This window comes from Coffea arabica, chromosome 3c (assembly GCF_036785885.1).
Source record: "Coffea arabica cultivar ET-39 chromosome 3c, Coffea Arabica ET-39 HiFi, whole genome shotgun sequence".
In the NCBI taxonomy this organism is placed as follows: domain Eukaryota; kingdom Viridiplantae; phylum Streptophyta; class Magnoliopsida; order Gentianales; family Rubiaceae; genus Coffea; species Coffea arabica.
In genome coordinates this window covers 13330701-13343290 of record NC_092314.1, presented here as the reverse complement: position 1 = coordinate 13343290, position 12590 = coordinate 13330701, and the positions used below count along the sequence as shown (strand labels likewise).

The following is a 12590-nucleotide window of genomic DNA, read 5'->3' as shown; positions in this document are numbered from 1 at the left end:
CAAGTTTAAGACCTATACCTAGCCCCAATCCTAAATCTCTAGATGTTCACAACTTTTTCCTTACTTTAAAATTTTGTAAGAGGTTACATATTATACCTACATAATAGGAATGATATGAATAGCTGGTTATTTATCATCGACGTGTCACTTCCTATGTGAATGTCTACTTATAAAATGTTATATTCTAATAATTTTTTTTTCTAAAATTTGAATATCAGGCTCTTTAACTTCGAAATTTTCAACTTAAGAAAATTTTTGTTTTCCTTAAATTCCCTATCCACATAAGGAAAGTGCTTGGAATGTAAGATTTCTACACTAGTTAGGTTTGTTACTTCAAGTTTATTCTTTCAAGTTTCAATCCCCTCTGCCCCTTCACCTTCTTCCACAAATTCCAATGTACTTCGTTGACAACCTCCAATAATTATATTATCAGGTGATAAAAACTAAATTATTTGATATTTAAATCGAGGTTAGTTCGATAAGAATTTACTTGAAAAGAAATAATACTCCAATAAAGGCTAAGAAATGAAATAAATTATTTGATATTTGAATTAAGTTTGACTCGGTAAGAGTTCGTTTGAACTTCGTTTCATCAACTATTCAAACCAAACTTAAATAGCATTTTGTGTTCAGTAAATTGTCAAACACGACTCGAATTTGACTCTATTATCATAAAAGTGGAATTTACGTGTAAAAAAAGTTTAATCTCCTTGACCTCAATTTGAGTTTGGTTAAATAAAAACCCGTCTAAGTTTGGCTCCTTAAATACACAAGCTAATATTGAGCACAATTTTAATTTTAATAAAATTTTGAACATTAAAATATTCAGTTTAAGTAGATTAGTTTGCACTCCTAGTTCCAATATCAAAAATAAAAATTTTAAAAATAAATGGTTGGTCACCGCACCTGCCACCCCGTTCCCCACGTTGGTGCATCGGGATAAGAGAGAGACAAAGCAATACATCCTTATGCCTTGAGGACTGGGATAGCCTGCTACGTCCTCATCTAGATTGAGTATAAGTTTTTGGACCTTTGCCAACAGCAACAGCACTCATTTTTCATATTATTTTGGCCTTTTTAGTCAATTGCAGTTTCCAATTAGCTTTTTTCTTTTTCGTTTCCAATTAGTTTCTTTTTGTTTGAAGTTTAATTTGAGTCCTATTTTTAGTCAATTTTGTTCATAGTCTATCAGTGATTGGAATTATGCTTTGTAATTGTGCTCTTTCGAGTGGTTGGGGAGGGGTAGAACTCAGGATGCAAGTAATGTGAGTTTATGCAATATTTACCATGGAAAAAGCGTAGTATTTATAGCCAAGAAAATGTAGATAATGTCAAATTTGATTGAGAAGCATGACACCTGCAATTAAGATAAGAAACTTTAAAGATGCATGACTCTGAATGCTTAACATCACATTACGCAAGTGCAACTTGACTTGGATCAACTAAAAAAAATAAGTGGATACTTTCAAGCCATTCATGTGATGAGACATTTGAAGTATTACTAGTGGCAATGACAGACCGTGTGCCTGTAATAGTTCCTAGTAGCAGGGGCCCTGTGGGGTGACTTATCCCACATCGCTTACCGGGGGGGGGGGGGGGGGGGGGAGGGGATTGGGTTTAGTTTATAAGTCTCTTGGGCTCTTCAAGAGTTGCCGGCTTTTGAGGAGTTTCTTGGGATTTAGGTTTGTAGGCAACCTAAGAAGTCCTTGTGACTGGAAAAAAACAGACCGTGTGCCTGTGTAAATTTGAAAGGAAAAATTATTAAATTTTTTTAGTAGTTGTTGGAGATTTTTTTTTTTTTAAATATGAATGAAAAAATTGTGTTTTTTTTTTATAGGAAGTTGTTGAGGGTTATTGCTTTATTGGAAGTTTTGTTAGGCTAGAAAATGGTTGTGTGTGTGTGTGTTTATTTTAGGGAGATGACGGTACCATTTTGCCCTTTATTTAGAGAGCAAAATAAGAATTATAAAAAGTAATCCAAAAAGTTTATACCAACCCCTCCTCTCTCTCCCTTTATATATAGTACATAGATATGGTACAAACACAATACATAAAAGAAGAGGAGGGAGTGGATGTTAACCATTTATGTCATTTTTAGGTTCCTAATTTACCCTTCAAATAAATGACAAAATGGTATTACTTTCTCTCTAAAATACACTCACTCAAAAACAAACACACACCTCCATTTTTCAATCCTAATGAAATTTGACTTAAGGCAAAAACAGCCAACAACTTCCTATTAAAAAAAATTTACTTTCATTCATATGTCTACAGAAAGCCTCCAGCAACTAAGTTAATGATGAAATCCATTGGATTGATCACTAACACAGCACTTTCATTACTTGAGTGACCAATTTGAAACAAAACAAAGTTGGATAGTCAAAAGGATACCATTTCAGTAGTTCACTGGTATGAATATTTTTGGCCAAAAAAAATATATAAATTGTTAGCATATTACAGAATAATTTTGTCCCTCAGGGGTTTGAGTCTTTTTTTTTTTTTTTTTGTCAGCAACGATACATTTGTATAACCTACTATATCCTAATCTAGGGGGAGGGGGAGCCTAAGGAGGCTGTTGTAGGGGCTAGTGGGTATACATACCCAACTAGATCAAGAGAGTGTTATGGCATAACCCTTAGATTTTTTTTCGCTGCTGAACCCTCACCAACAGCCCAAAAAGGGACTTAAGTCCTTTCCTGGTGGTGGTTCTCAGGGGTTTGAGTCACACCACAACAAAAAGAGAAATGAGAGCAAGGAAGAGAGCGAGAAGGCAGAGCAAGGAGTGCCTAGTACCGATCCAACGAGGCTTGTCTGCACCCACGTGTCCCCAAGCTGCTCAAATATCACGCAACCAACAAATACCCCCAGAGTTTTTGAAAATTATGGAGTAACCGGCGAACTCGCATCAATCCAACATTTGAGAAAGAGGAGCAGAATACAAATGAGTCAAAAAGTCATCTGAGAAAAAGAAGCAGAATACAAATGATCCAAAGTCTGAACAGGAACGAAGCAGAGCAAAAGGAAACAACAAAAGCAACTAAAATTTTAAATGGATACAGGCCAACGTCCACTACCATGATGAACATATTTCCTGCAGCCAGCTCAACAATGACCGAACGCACCAAGTACAATATTGCGCCATGCAGTCACCAACAACAGCTCCCGCTATCATGCACCCCATTCGATAATCCCCACTAAGAACACCCCCTGAACAATAGTTATTGGCACCACCGTAACCAAAGGCCCCTCAAATTGATGAAAATTACTACAATATCCACTTAATCAGTCAAGTAGTTTTAATCCAAATTCTAGAGTTCATATCTAGCAAATTGGTAATATTAAATCCAATATCTACAAACTTTACATCTAGCGCGCGCGCAACATATGCACTTCAATATTTTCATATTTTCATATCTACCATGGGGATAGTTTTAATTCTCAGTCAATGTGAAGCAGTACTATATATTTTTTTTTATAGGTTAACAATTAGACTTTTGTTATAAAGTAAAAATTAGTCTATTTAAAGTAGTAATCCTTCCCACCTATTTTTAGTCAATTTTGTTCATAGTCTATCAGTGATTGGAATTATGCTTTGGAATTACTTGTATTTCTGATTTTTCTTTTTTTATCATTTGGTTGTACCTTTCAATGATTCTTTGGAGTCTTCTGCTGACTATTTTATGTGCTTCAATGCCTAATGAGTGTAGTAGATGCAATCTAGTATATTCACCAAGAATTAGAATTAAAAAAAAAATTAAATGATGTCACTGTAAAAGAATTTTAATCCATTTTCTATGGCTGTTTTTAATATTTTTTAAAATAAAATTAGTTTTTAAAACTCATTGTTGCAAAACAAGTAAAAATTTGTTTTATATGAGAAAAGATTATTAGATGAATTGACAAATGTTTCAATTTTATTGTTCAAGGGAAAAAAATTACTGTGTAAAAACCTTTGGAAAAAAGGTGTGAAGATAGTGGCAAAGACTCTCTATTTAACATAATCTATCTACCTATGTCAAGATGCTAATTGACAGGCCAAATAGCTGACTCGGTCAAGTTTTGCAAGTGTTCTTTCATTTAGCCAGTGTGCTCAAACATGCATTGCAAAATCACTCTCCATATTCCTTTTGGTCCTACGTTGGTGCATTGTGACGGGAAAGAGTCGGGGCAACGCATCTTTATACAAAGAAGGCGGGGACAGAGCAAGAAGACCTCTGAAGTCTTGAAGGTGCATTAGGATAAATACTAGCTTTATTTGTGGTGCAGAATAACAACGTCTGCCAACTTGAGTTGAACTTGAAAGCAATCATGGGTTCCTTCAAAATAATCTCCATATTCGTTCTTGTCGTCCTACTTGCCCCATCTTTTCACCCCAGATGTGGAGCTTCAGCTTCTGCTGAAGAGGCTGCTGCTCTTTTGAAATGGAAAGCCAGTTTTTTGAGCCAGAACAATAGCTATCTAACCTCATGGAACCTTCAATCAGGCGATGCCAAGAATTCTTCTATACTTCCTTGCACTTGGGCTGGTATTTCCTGCATTGATGGAAGTGTCAACAGGTTGAACCTCTCAGATTGGAGTATTAAAGGTAGCCTCTATGATTTCCCGTTCTCATCCCTCCCAAATCTTGAAGATCTTGATCTCAGCTTTAACCAGATCTTTGGCCGTATACCAAAACAAATAGGTAACATGTCGAAACTCGTTTCTCTTGATTTCGGGGCTAATGAGCTGTCAGGCAAAATCCCGCCTGAAATTTGCAACTTGAGAAACATGAATCATTTAGGTTTTCCAAGTAATCAACTTTCAGGTCCCATTCCTCCGGTGATAGGGAATTTGAGCTCACTTCAGTTTCTTTACTTATATCAAAATAATCTCATTGGTGCAATCCCAAAGTCACTAGGTAATTTGACCAAATTGATTGAACTGGATCTCACCGGTAATCAGTTCTCCGGTCCATTGCCAGAACTATTATGTCAAAGTGGAATTCTCCAAAACATTACTGTAGGCGAGAACATGCTTACCGGTCCAATCCCTAAAAGCTTGCAGAACTGCTCAAGCTTAGTTAGGGCCCGTTTCAACGGTAACCATTTCCAAGGAAACTTATCAGAAATGTTTGGAATCTATCCAGTCCTGGATTTCATAGATCTCAGCAATAACAAATTCTATGGGAAACTCTCTAGCAACTGGGGTAAATGTAAAATGCTGAAAGCCCTTATAGTTGCAAAGAATAACATCATGGGTGGTATACCGCCAGAAATTGGAAATTTGACTCAACTACACAAACTTGATCTTTCTTTGAATTATTTATCAGGGGAGATACCGAGGGGAGTTGGGAAGTTAGCTTCCATGATTAAACTAGATTTGCATGGCAACCAGCTTACTGGGGGTATACCTCAAGAATTGGGAATGTTAATGGAATTTCTAGACCTGTCCACAAACTCCTTGAATGGAACTTTACCCGAACTTCTGGGAGATTTGAAACACTTGTTTCACATGAACTTGAGCAATAATGTTTTAAGTCAAAAGATTCCATTGCAGATTGGGAAGTTAACCCAACTTTCTGAACTGGATTTGAGTCAAAATCTATTCACAGGAGAGATACCATCTGAGTTTCAAAATTTGCAGAGTTTGGGGACATTGGATCTCTCCCAGAATAACCTCTCTGGTTTGATCCCAAAGGTTTTGGCAGAATTGCCTGGTTTATTGCACATTAATCTTTCTTTTAATAATTTGGACGGCCCAATTCCGAGTGGTAGAGCTTTTGTGAATCTAACCTTAGAAGAAGTAAAGGGAAATAAAGGTTTGTGTGGCACTATTACAGGGTTACGAGCTTGTGAAAGTTCCCAGTTGATTAAAAAGCATGTCAAGGATAAAAGGAAGGAATTTGTTCTCATAACTGCATTACCTCTTCTGGGATCATTCATACTTCTTGGTGCATTCTTCGGTGTTCTCAAATTGCATGATCGGAGAAAACAAAATTCAAGGGAGGAAGATACGGAGGTGAATAAGGGCGGTTTATTTGCCATATGTGCTTATGATGGCAAAGCATTGTATAAAGAAATCGTGAGTTCTACAGAAGAGTTCAGTGAAACATTTTGCATTGGGAAAGGAGGTTGTGGAAGTGTTTACAAAGCACAGCTTCCAGCAGGCGAGGTAGTAGCTGTAAAAAGACTTCACAACGCACCTAATGTAGCAAAGGATAAAAGTTTCTTGAATGAGATCAGGGCCTTGACAGAAATCAAGCATCGAAACATTGTGAAACTCTTTGGCTTCTGCTCAAATGCTCAGCATTCAATTTTGGTTTATGAGTACCTCGAAAGGGGAAGCTTGGCCAAAATCTTGAGCATAGAAGAAGAAGCTAAGGAACTAGACTGGCAAGAGAGGTTGAATATCATCAAAGGCGTCGCTCATGCTTTATCTTACATGCATCATGATTGTTCACCACCAATTATACACCGAGACATATCAAGCAACAACATTTTGCTTGATCCAGAATGCGAGGCTCATGTTTCAGATTTTGGCACTGCCAAGTTTCTCAGAAGAGACTCATCTAACTGGAGTTCTCTTGCAGGCACATATGGATATGTTGCACCAGGTAAAAAAGTTATTTTTTTTCCTTTTCCTGTCACTAATTTGTTAACTAGTAAATTCAAGTATGATCACATATCATGAAAAATCATTTTCCAACTCTCTTTTGCAGAATTTGCCTACACAATGAAAGTTAACGAAAAGTGTGACGTTTATAGCTTTGGGGTCCTGACAATGGAAGTAATCAAAGGAAAGCATCCTGGCGACTTGATTGCTAATCTAATGTCTTCAAAGCTTGAAGAGATAGAATTAAAAGTCTTGCTAGACAAAAGACTTTTGTTTCCCAATCGACAAATTGAAGAGAGTCTTCTATCCATTCTCAAACTAGCAAGAGAATGTCTACATGTTGATCCTCAATGCAGGCCAACAATGCTCATTATTTCCAGGTTGATATCTACATGTTGATACTCAATGTAGGCCATGTGAACTTCTTGTCCATTTCTTTTCTTGTTAAATTAATAGGTGAACCGGATATGTTGAACTTGGATGATGTTTTTTATTTTTGCAGGTATCTTGCCTCCTATTAAATGCAGACTGCGGTGCCCCATCAATACCTTTCCCCCCCCCCTCCCCCCTTCCTACATAGCACTATCATGCATCTGCAGAAGATGATATGATGCAGAGTATGTATCCTGTGTAAAAATAAAATCTGCCTATCCAATCGAGTTTGGAAATGTATGGTAATCTTATCCTGAAAGTTAGAATTCTTATATCATCAGCATAAAGGTTTAAAAGGACCAGTATTGTACAACCATATTGTATATCATATGATACAACCATATTGTGCAATAATACATATGTCATTTTTGATCAAATTATTGAATAAAATGTCAATGCCCTTGACGAAAAATCACTAAGAAATTACTCATTGTGAAGTGGTGATCAGAACTGTTACCACCTCGTCTCATTTCTTACAGTAAGATTCATTACCACATCTTTTCTCTATATAGTAAGCACACATCAACCCAAGAACAAAGAGTCTTACAGCCATTGATATGTAAAGCCAGGCTGGTCTTGGATGCCCCATTTAGCACCTGAGTTAGTGGTTGAAAACTAGAGGTGGAAAAAAATGTATCTGCAGCCGGATCCTGGGGGATGCTTTCTTGATAATATGCCTCAAATTATAAAACTAACAGTGAAACTAATACCAAAAGAGATACCAAAAATGAGCCAAAATATGGTTATGATTTCTGAAATTTATGTGTGTTCTGAAGAATTGCATCTGTACGCTTACATTTGGTGGATAAGAATTCAGAGCAAGACCGCTGAAGAACTGGACCACATAAATTTGGATTTCCTTCAAAACTTTGTTCTGAGAATGTGTCAAATTGACCTCCAGTGGGTATTGAGCCTTGTACATTATTGTTAGCCACGCTGAAAAAAAGATAAGAAGTGTCGTTTGTTCAGTGATGAAGGAATTTCACCACAAAAGAGAGTTGTCAGAAAAGTTCGGCTTTTCCAAGTTAATAATTAGTTGAGATACTGTGTCAGGAATGCTGCCTGTGAAAATTGCTGTGACTGTGCTCGAGGACGTGAATAAACTTCAAATCACCAATACTGACAGGAACGTTTCCAATGAGGTTATTTCCGTTCAGATATATAGCAGATTGCAATCTTGAAAACTGATTATATTGCAAGAAGTATCTGTCTTGCATCTGCTTAGAACATCCAAAGCCTCAGTGATATTGTAGGAAAAACTCTTGCAGAGTTGACACCTGATGTATATCATCAGGAAGAGATCCTGTGATTGAATTGAAACCTGCACGTGGTATCTTCAGCTTCGAGCATCTTCCATAACCATCAGCAGCAGAGCTATTAGAATAATTGAACGAAAAGTCAAGAACAGTAATTGATGAGTAGGAGAAGTTGCATATGACAGTAATTGAAGCTGCTGTTGCTGACATTGAAACTCATCAAATTCCATGCTTGCTTGAGAGATCAACGATTTTGATGGTAGCTGGAAAGTGGATCCTCTCTGTCACTCCACCTTTTTCAATAAATTCCAAAAAACTTAGCTAATTAACAACTTCAACTGCGAATTTTTGTGAAGTAAATGACAGCAATTCATGCCTATCAATGTTGCATAGCAAGAATGTTCCTGATCGTGAGGCTAGAACTCCAATAATTGTACCTATGAAGTACGTTGCATATTTTTTTTAAATAATATTTTGTCGTTTGGGTAAACAAATGATTAGGATCCCATGATTATTAATTGTATCAAAATCCATATGATGTATGTTATGTGGCTTTTTTTATTTTTATTTTTTTTTTACAGTTACTGAACTTTTAAGAAATAAAATGTATATTATTGAAAAAGGCTTTATGCATCAATTAATAACTTAGTATCACCCAGTAGCTGCCGAGTTCTAACGATTGGGAATTAGAGCCAAAAAAGCCAAGCTGGTGATGGACCATGGAATTGAAAAAAGGCTTTATGCATTGTTAATTTGATATCACCCAGCAGCTCCCAAATGCTAATGTCATTTTAATGTTCTATATTTAATTGAAATTGTTTAATTACGATAAGAAATTTTAAAAGCTCTAAGCCTTTGATTTCACAGGTTCCTCATAGTTTTAACGAGTGAGTTACTTTTACTTTGATAAGTTACTTGTATTTTAACGAGTGCCTAAACTTTTACTTTGAAATTTACACTAAATACTGCTAGAATTTACATTTCACTATCTAGTGAGTTGATAGGTTGTAATTTTATCATTTTTTTATTATTAATTTTTTTTATTATCTGACCTGATATAATTAATTATTAGATACTACTCACTTTTCGTAATTTATATTTATTTCAGAGGATAGAACAAAAATATCACAATCAAGATCAATTTGACGGTTATCAAGAAAAAGTTCAAGTAGCAAGCATCTAGAGACACTCTTGAAATATCAAACCTGGACCTTCTTGGTAATTGGCCCGAGGACAGCATTAAAAAGAGGAGGCCGAAGTCTCCTCTTTTTCCTCTCTGGGCTGGGCGGCGGACGCCGCACAGTAGTCATTAGAATAGGAGCAATTGATATATGGCAGACACTGAGCACTACTTTGTTTTTAGCTTTTGACTTTTCTCTCTTAGCTTTAGATTAGCTTTTCACTCGGACTTTTTCGGTTCTTCCGTTCCTTAGTGGTTTTCTTCTCATATGACCGGGACAATGAGAAAGCAATTGAATCAATCGCTGTGGCTGACCTTTCTTTCGTAATTCAAGCAAATTGAATTCTCCCGATTAATGACAAAGGCAGCAATTGTTACTTTCGCTTTGTATGGGTTTTTCGCGTCCGAGATGAATTAAATCTGCTTTTCTAGTCAAGGAACAACGGAGGTTTTGATTCGCCTGAAAATTGTGAGATTGATTTAATTTTATCTTTTTCTTTTATTTATTAGTATTCGCATATTCTCTGGTTACAGTGCTTATGATTATTTAATTAATTGATTATCTTGGATCCAGATAATTAGTTAATTTGGTAATCTATTGCCAATTAGGGCATTAAATCCGTAATTGTTTAATTGTCTTGATATAGTGACAACTGGCATAATTAGATTTGTGTCAGGGGGATACGCGGGCTAACCTAAAATAACCCTGGTAGTACGTTATTTGGTTAGAATAGGACTCCTCTAATACGTAAGGCAATTGAGGAATTAAATCTTACGGGCGTACCTAAGATTATTTCTCAATTAGAGCAGTGATTAACGGGCGTACCTTAATCACCGACACAATAAGGAGGGGTTGACTGTCATCGCTTGTTTGGCAGTTATAACCTATTTATTGGTAAATAATTGGAATTGGCTTTGCATCGATGATCAATTAGGTGAACCATTGCTGAAGTTATTTCTTGGCTAGATCCTTAATTATCACTCATTTGATTTTAGTAAATTGTTATTTAATTTCTAGTTGGCTATTTTATTTTTATTATTTTACTTTTAATTGAATTGCTTAAATTGTCACCCCTGATATAAAAACACCCCTTATCACTGTGAATTTGAAAAGAAACAATTACTCCCAGTTCCTGTGGATTCGACCCTGTTCACCGCTATCTACAGAAATTATTTTTAGTTTGAACAGGTTTTTATTATTGCACAGGCTGACATCCTGTCACAAGTTTAAGGACATAGAGCTAGATATAGTCATATTATCCTTTCTTTCTTTTTTTTTTGGGTAGGATTTTATATCTTTTCATGATTCTAGATTTGTGACTTAAATTATCTTTTCATACCACATTTTTCAACCATTTTTTTAATCTTTCTAACTATTCTTTTGTCTCACATACATCGTATCATAAAAAGTGTTAAATTTTTTTTTTCAACATACTTTGTTACTTTGAATTCTAAAGGAAATTCTTCTCCATTTTGGAAAGCTATCCATTAATTCAACTATTTTCTTTTAGTGAATCACATGGCAATTCAAATCCAAAGACAACTGCAGTAAATGATACAGATTCTTTTACTTTTTTTTTTTTACTTGGCTCTATGTTCCAAAATGTTGAAACTTTTAGTGTGTTTGAGTTTCAGTTCCCTTCCAAACTCTTTTCCGTCCATTCCTACTGATAAGGTTTGATTGGAACAGGCCCTTCTCAAATAGAACAACAAGACAAAAAGCTAGGAGAGTGCAAAATGGAGTAGTATATCCTGGGTTACTTCAATGCTTAAGTTCACAAAAATAAAGTAGGTAGATTAAAAAGAGAGTGTTATATATGCTAATGAATGATTATTAGTTATAGAGGTATTTATAGACAAGTAAGAGGGTGATACTCTTTGAAAGAAATGGCAATGTTGGTCTTACAGAGGTACAAATTGCACTACAAGCATGGAGAAGAACTCGCCCAACCATGTCAGAGTTGAAATATAAGAATCTAATACTGGTCCAGACTATCGGGCCAAAAAACCGCAATATGCATTTTTACAAAATACAAAGTCACAAACAAAATTTTGAGGTCATGCAAGAAATTTTTTGACTTTCATTTTTTTATTCTTACAGTGTAAAGCCTCAAAAAAAAAAAGAATGCCATGATCAATAATTTACATGACTATGATGAATTGATGATATTTTAAAAGTAACAGTTATGTTATTTCATTTTTAGATTTGCATGAATTTGAGCAGGTTTTGCTTGAAAGCTGCAAGGATAAAGATGTAACAGGCTACCCAATGCCAAATCTCATATATGTGTCTAGAGAGAAAAGCAGGACTTCTCCACATCAATTTAAAGCTGAAGCCCTTAATACGGTGGTAAGCTAAGTAATTGAAAAATTTACCTTTTCTTTTCTTCTATAAGATTGCAATTTATATAGAATGGTGAAATTAATGTAAACAGATTAAACTCAAAACATTTTTACTTACCCTAAAATAGTGGGATAATTAGACTAAATTGACTCATTAATGTTTATACAATTCACAAATGGTAGGATAAATACTAACATAGAGTTAGACTGAACTCATGCAATAGTATTTTATCAACCCAAAAAATAATAGGAGAAATAGTAACATAAAGTTTTCTTTTTAGGCCAATAGTAACATAAAGCTAGATTAAACTCACGCGAAACTTGAACATGAGATTGAAAAAGTTAGACTAAACTCATGTGAGACTCGAACTTAAGACCTCAAACTCATATGCTAGGTTTGAATGGTTCAATCATACTAGTAAACATTGTGTGAATCATCGGTAAGCTACTTATAATTTTTAATTTTCTTACCATGGTGTACTTGTTTTGACTTTACGGATTGTGTGACCTCAAATCTTCGTTTTAACCTCTTCAAATTTAAATTCTCTTTTTTTTTTTGTTTTTTTCCCCTTGATCTGCTCTTTAGCTTCGTGTATCAGCTGTTATGACAAATGGTCCTACAATTCTAATCCAAGACTGCGACATGATCTCAAATGACCGCAGAACTCCATATAATGTCCTATGCTACTTCATGGACACTTCAATTAGGCCAAAATTGGCCTATGTTCAATTTCCTCAATGTTTCAATGGCCTAAACAAGAATGACATCTATTCATCCGAGATGAAAC

At 35.4% G+C, this 12590-nt stretch overlaps 1 protein-coding gene across 4 annotated transcripts; it reads left to right on the top strand.

Annotated features, from left to right (window-relative positions):
• The first annotated feature begins 4049 nt into the window (after nucleotides 1–4049).
• LOC113734689 (MDIS1-interacting receptor like kinase 2) lies at nucleotides 4050–7400 on the top strand. 4 transcript variants are annotated; one of them, XM_072082291.1, is made up of 4 exons: nucleotides 4055–4585; nucleotides 5819–6592; nucleotides 6698–6971; nucleotides 7094–7400. In XM_072082291.1, the coding sequence occupies exons 1-4, from the start codon at nucleotides 4309–4311 to the stop codon at nucleotides 7110–7112; spliced, it is 1344 nt and encodes a 447-aa protein (XP_071938392.1). In that variant the 5' UTR covers nucleotides 4055–4308; the 3' UTR covers nucleotides 7113–7400. The 4 variants fall into 4 exon arrangements, with proteins under 4 accessions (XP_027117132.2, XP_027117131.2, XP_071938392.1 ...); XM_072082290.1 differs by having other exon boundaries at nucleotides 4055–4681; XM_027261331.2 differs by having other exon boundaries at nucleotides 4050–6592.
• The last annotated feature ends 5190 nt before the right edge of the window (nucleotides 7401–12590 follow it).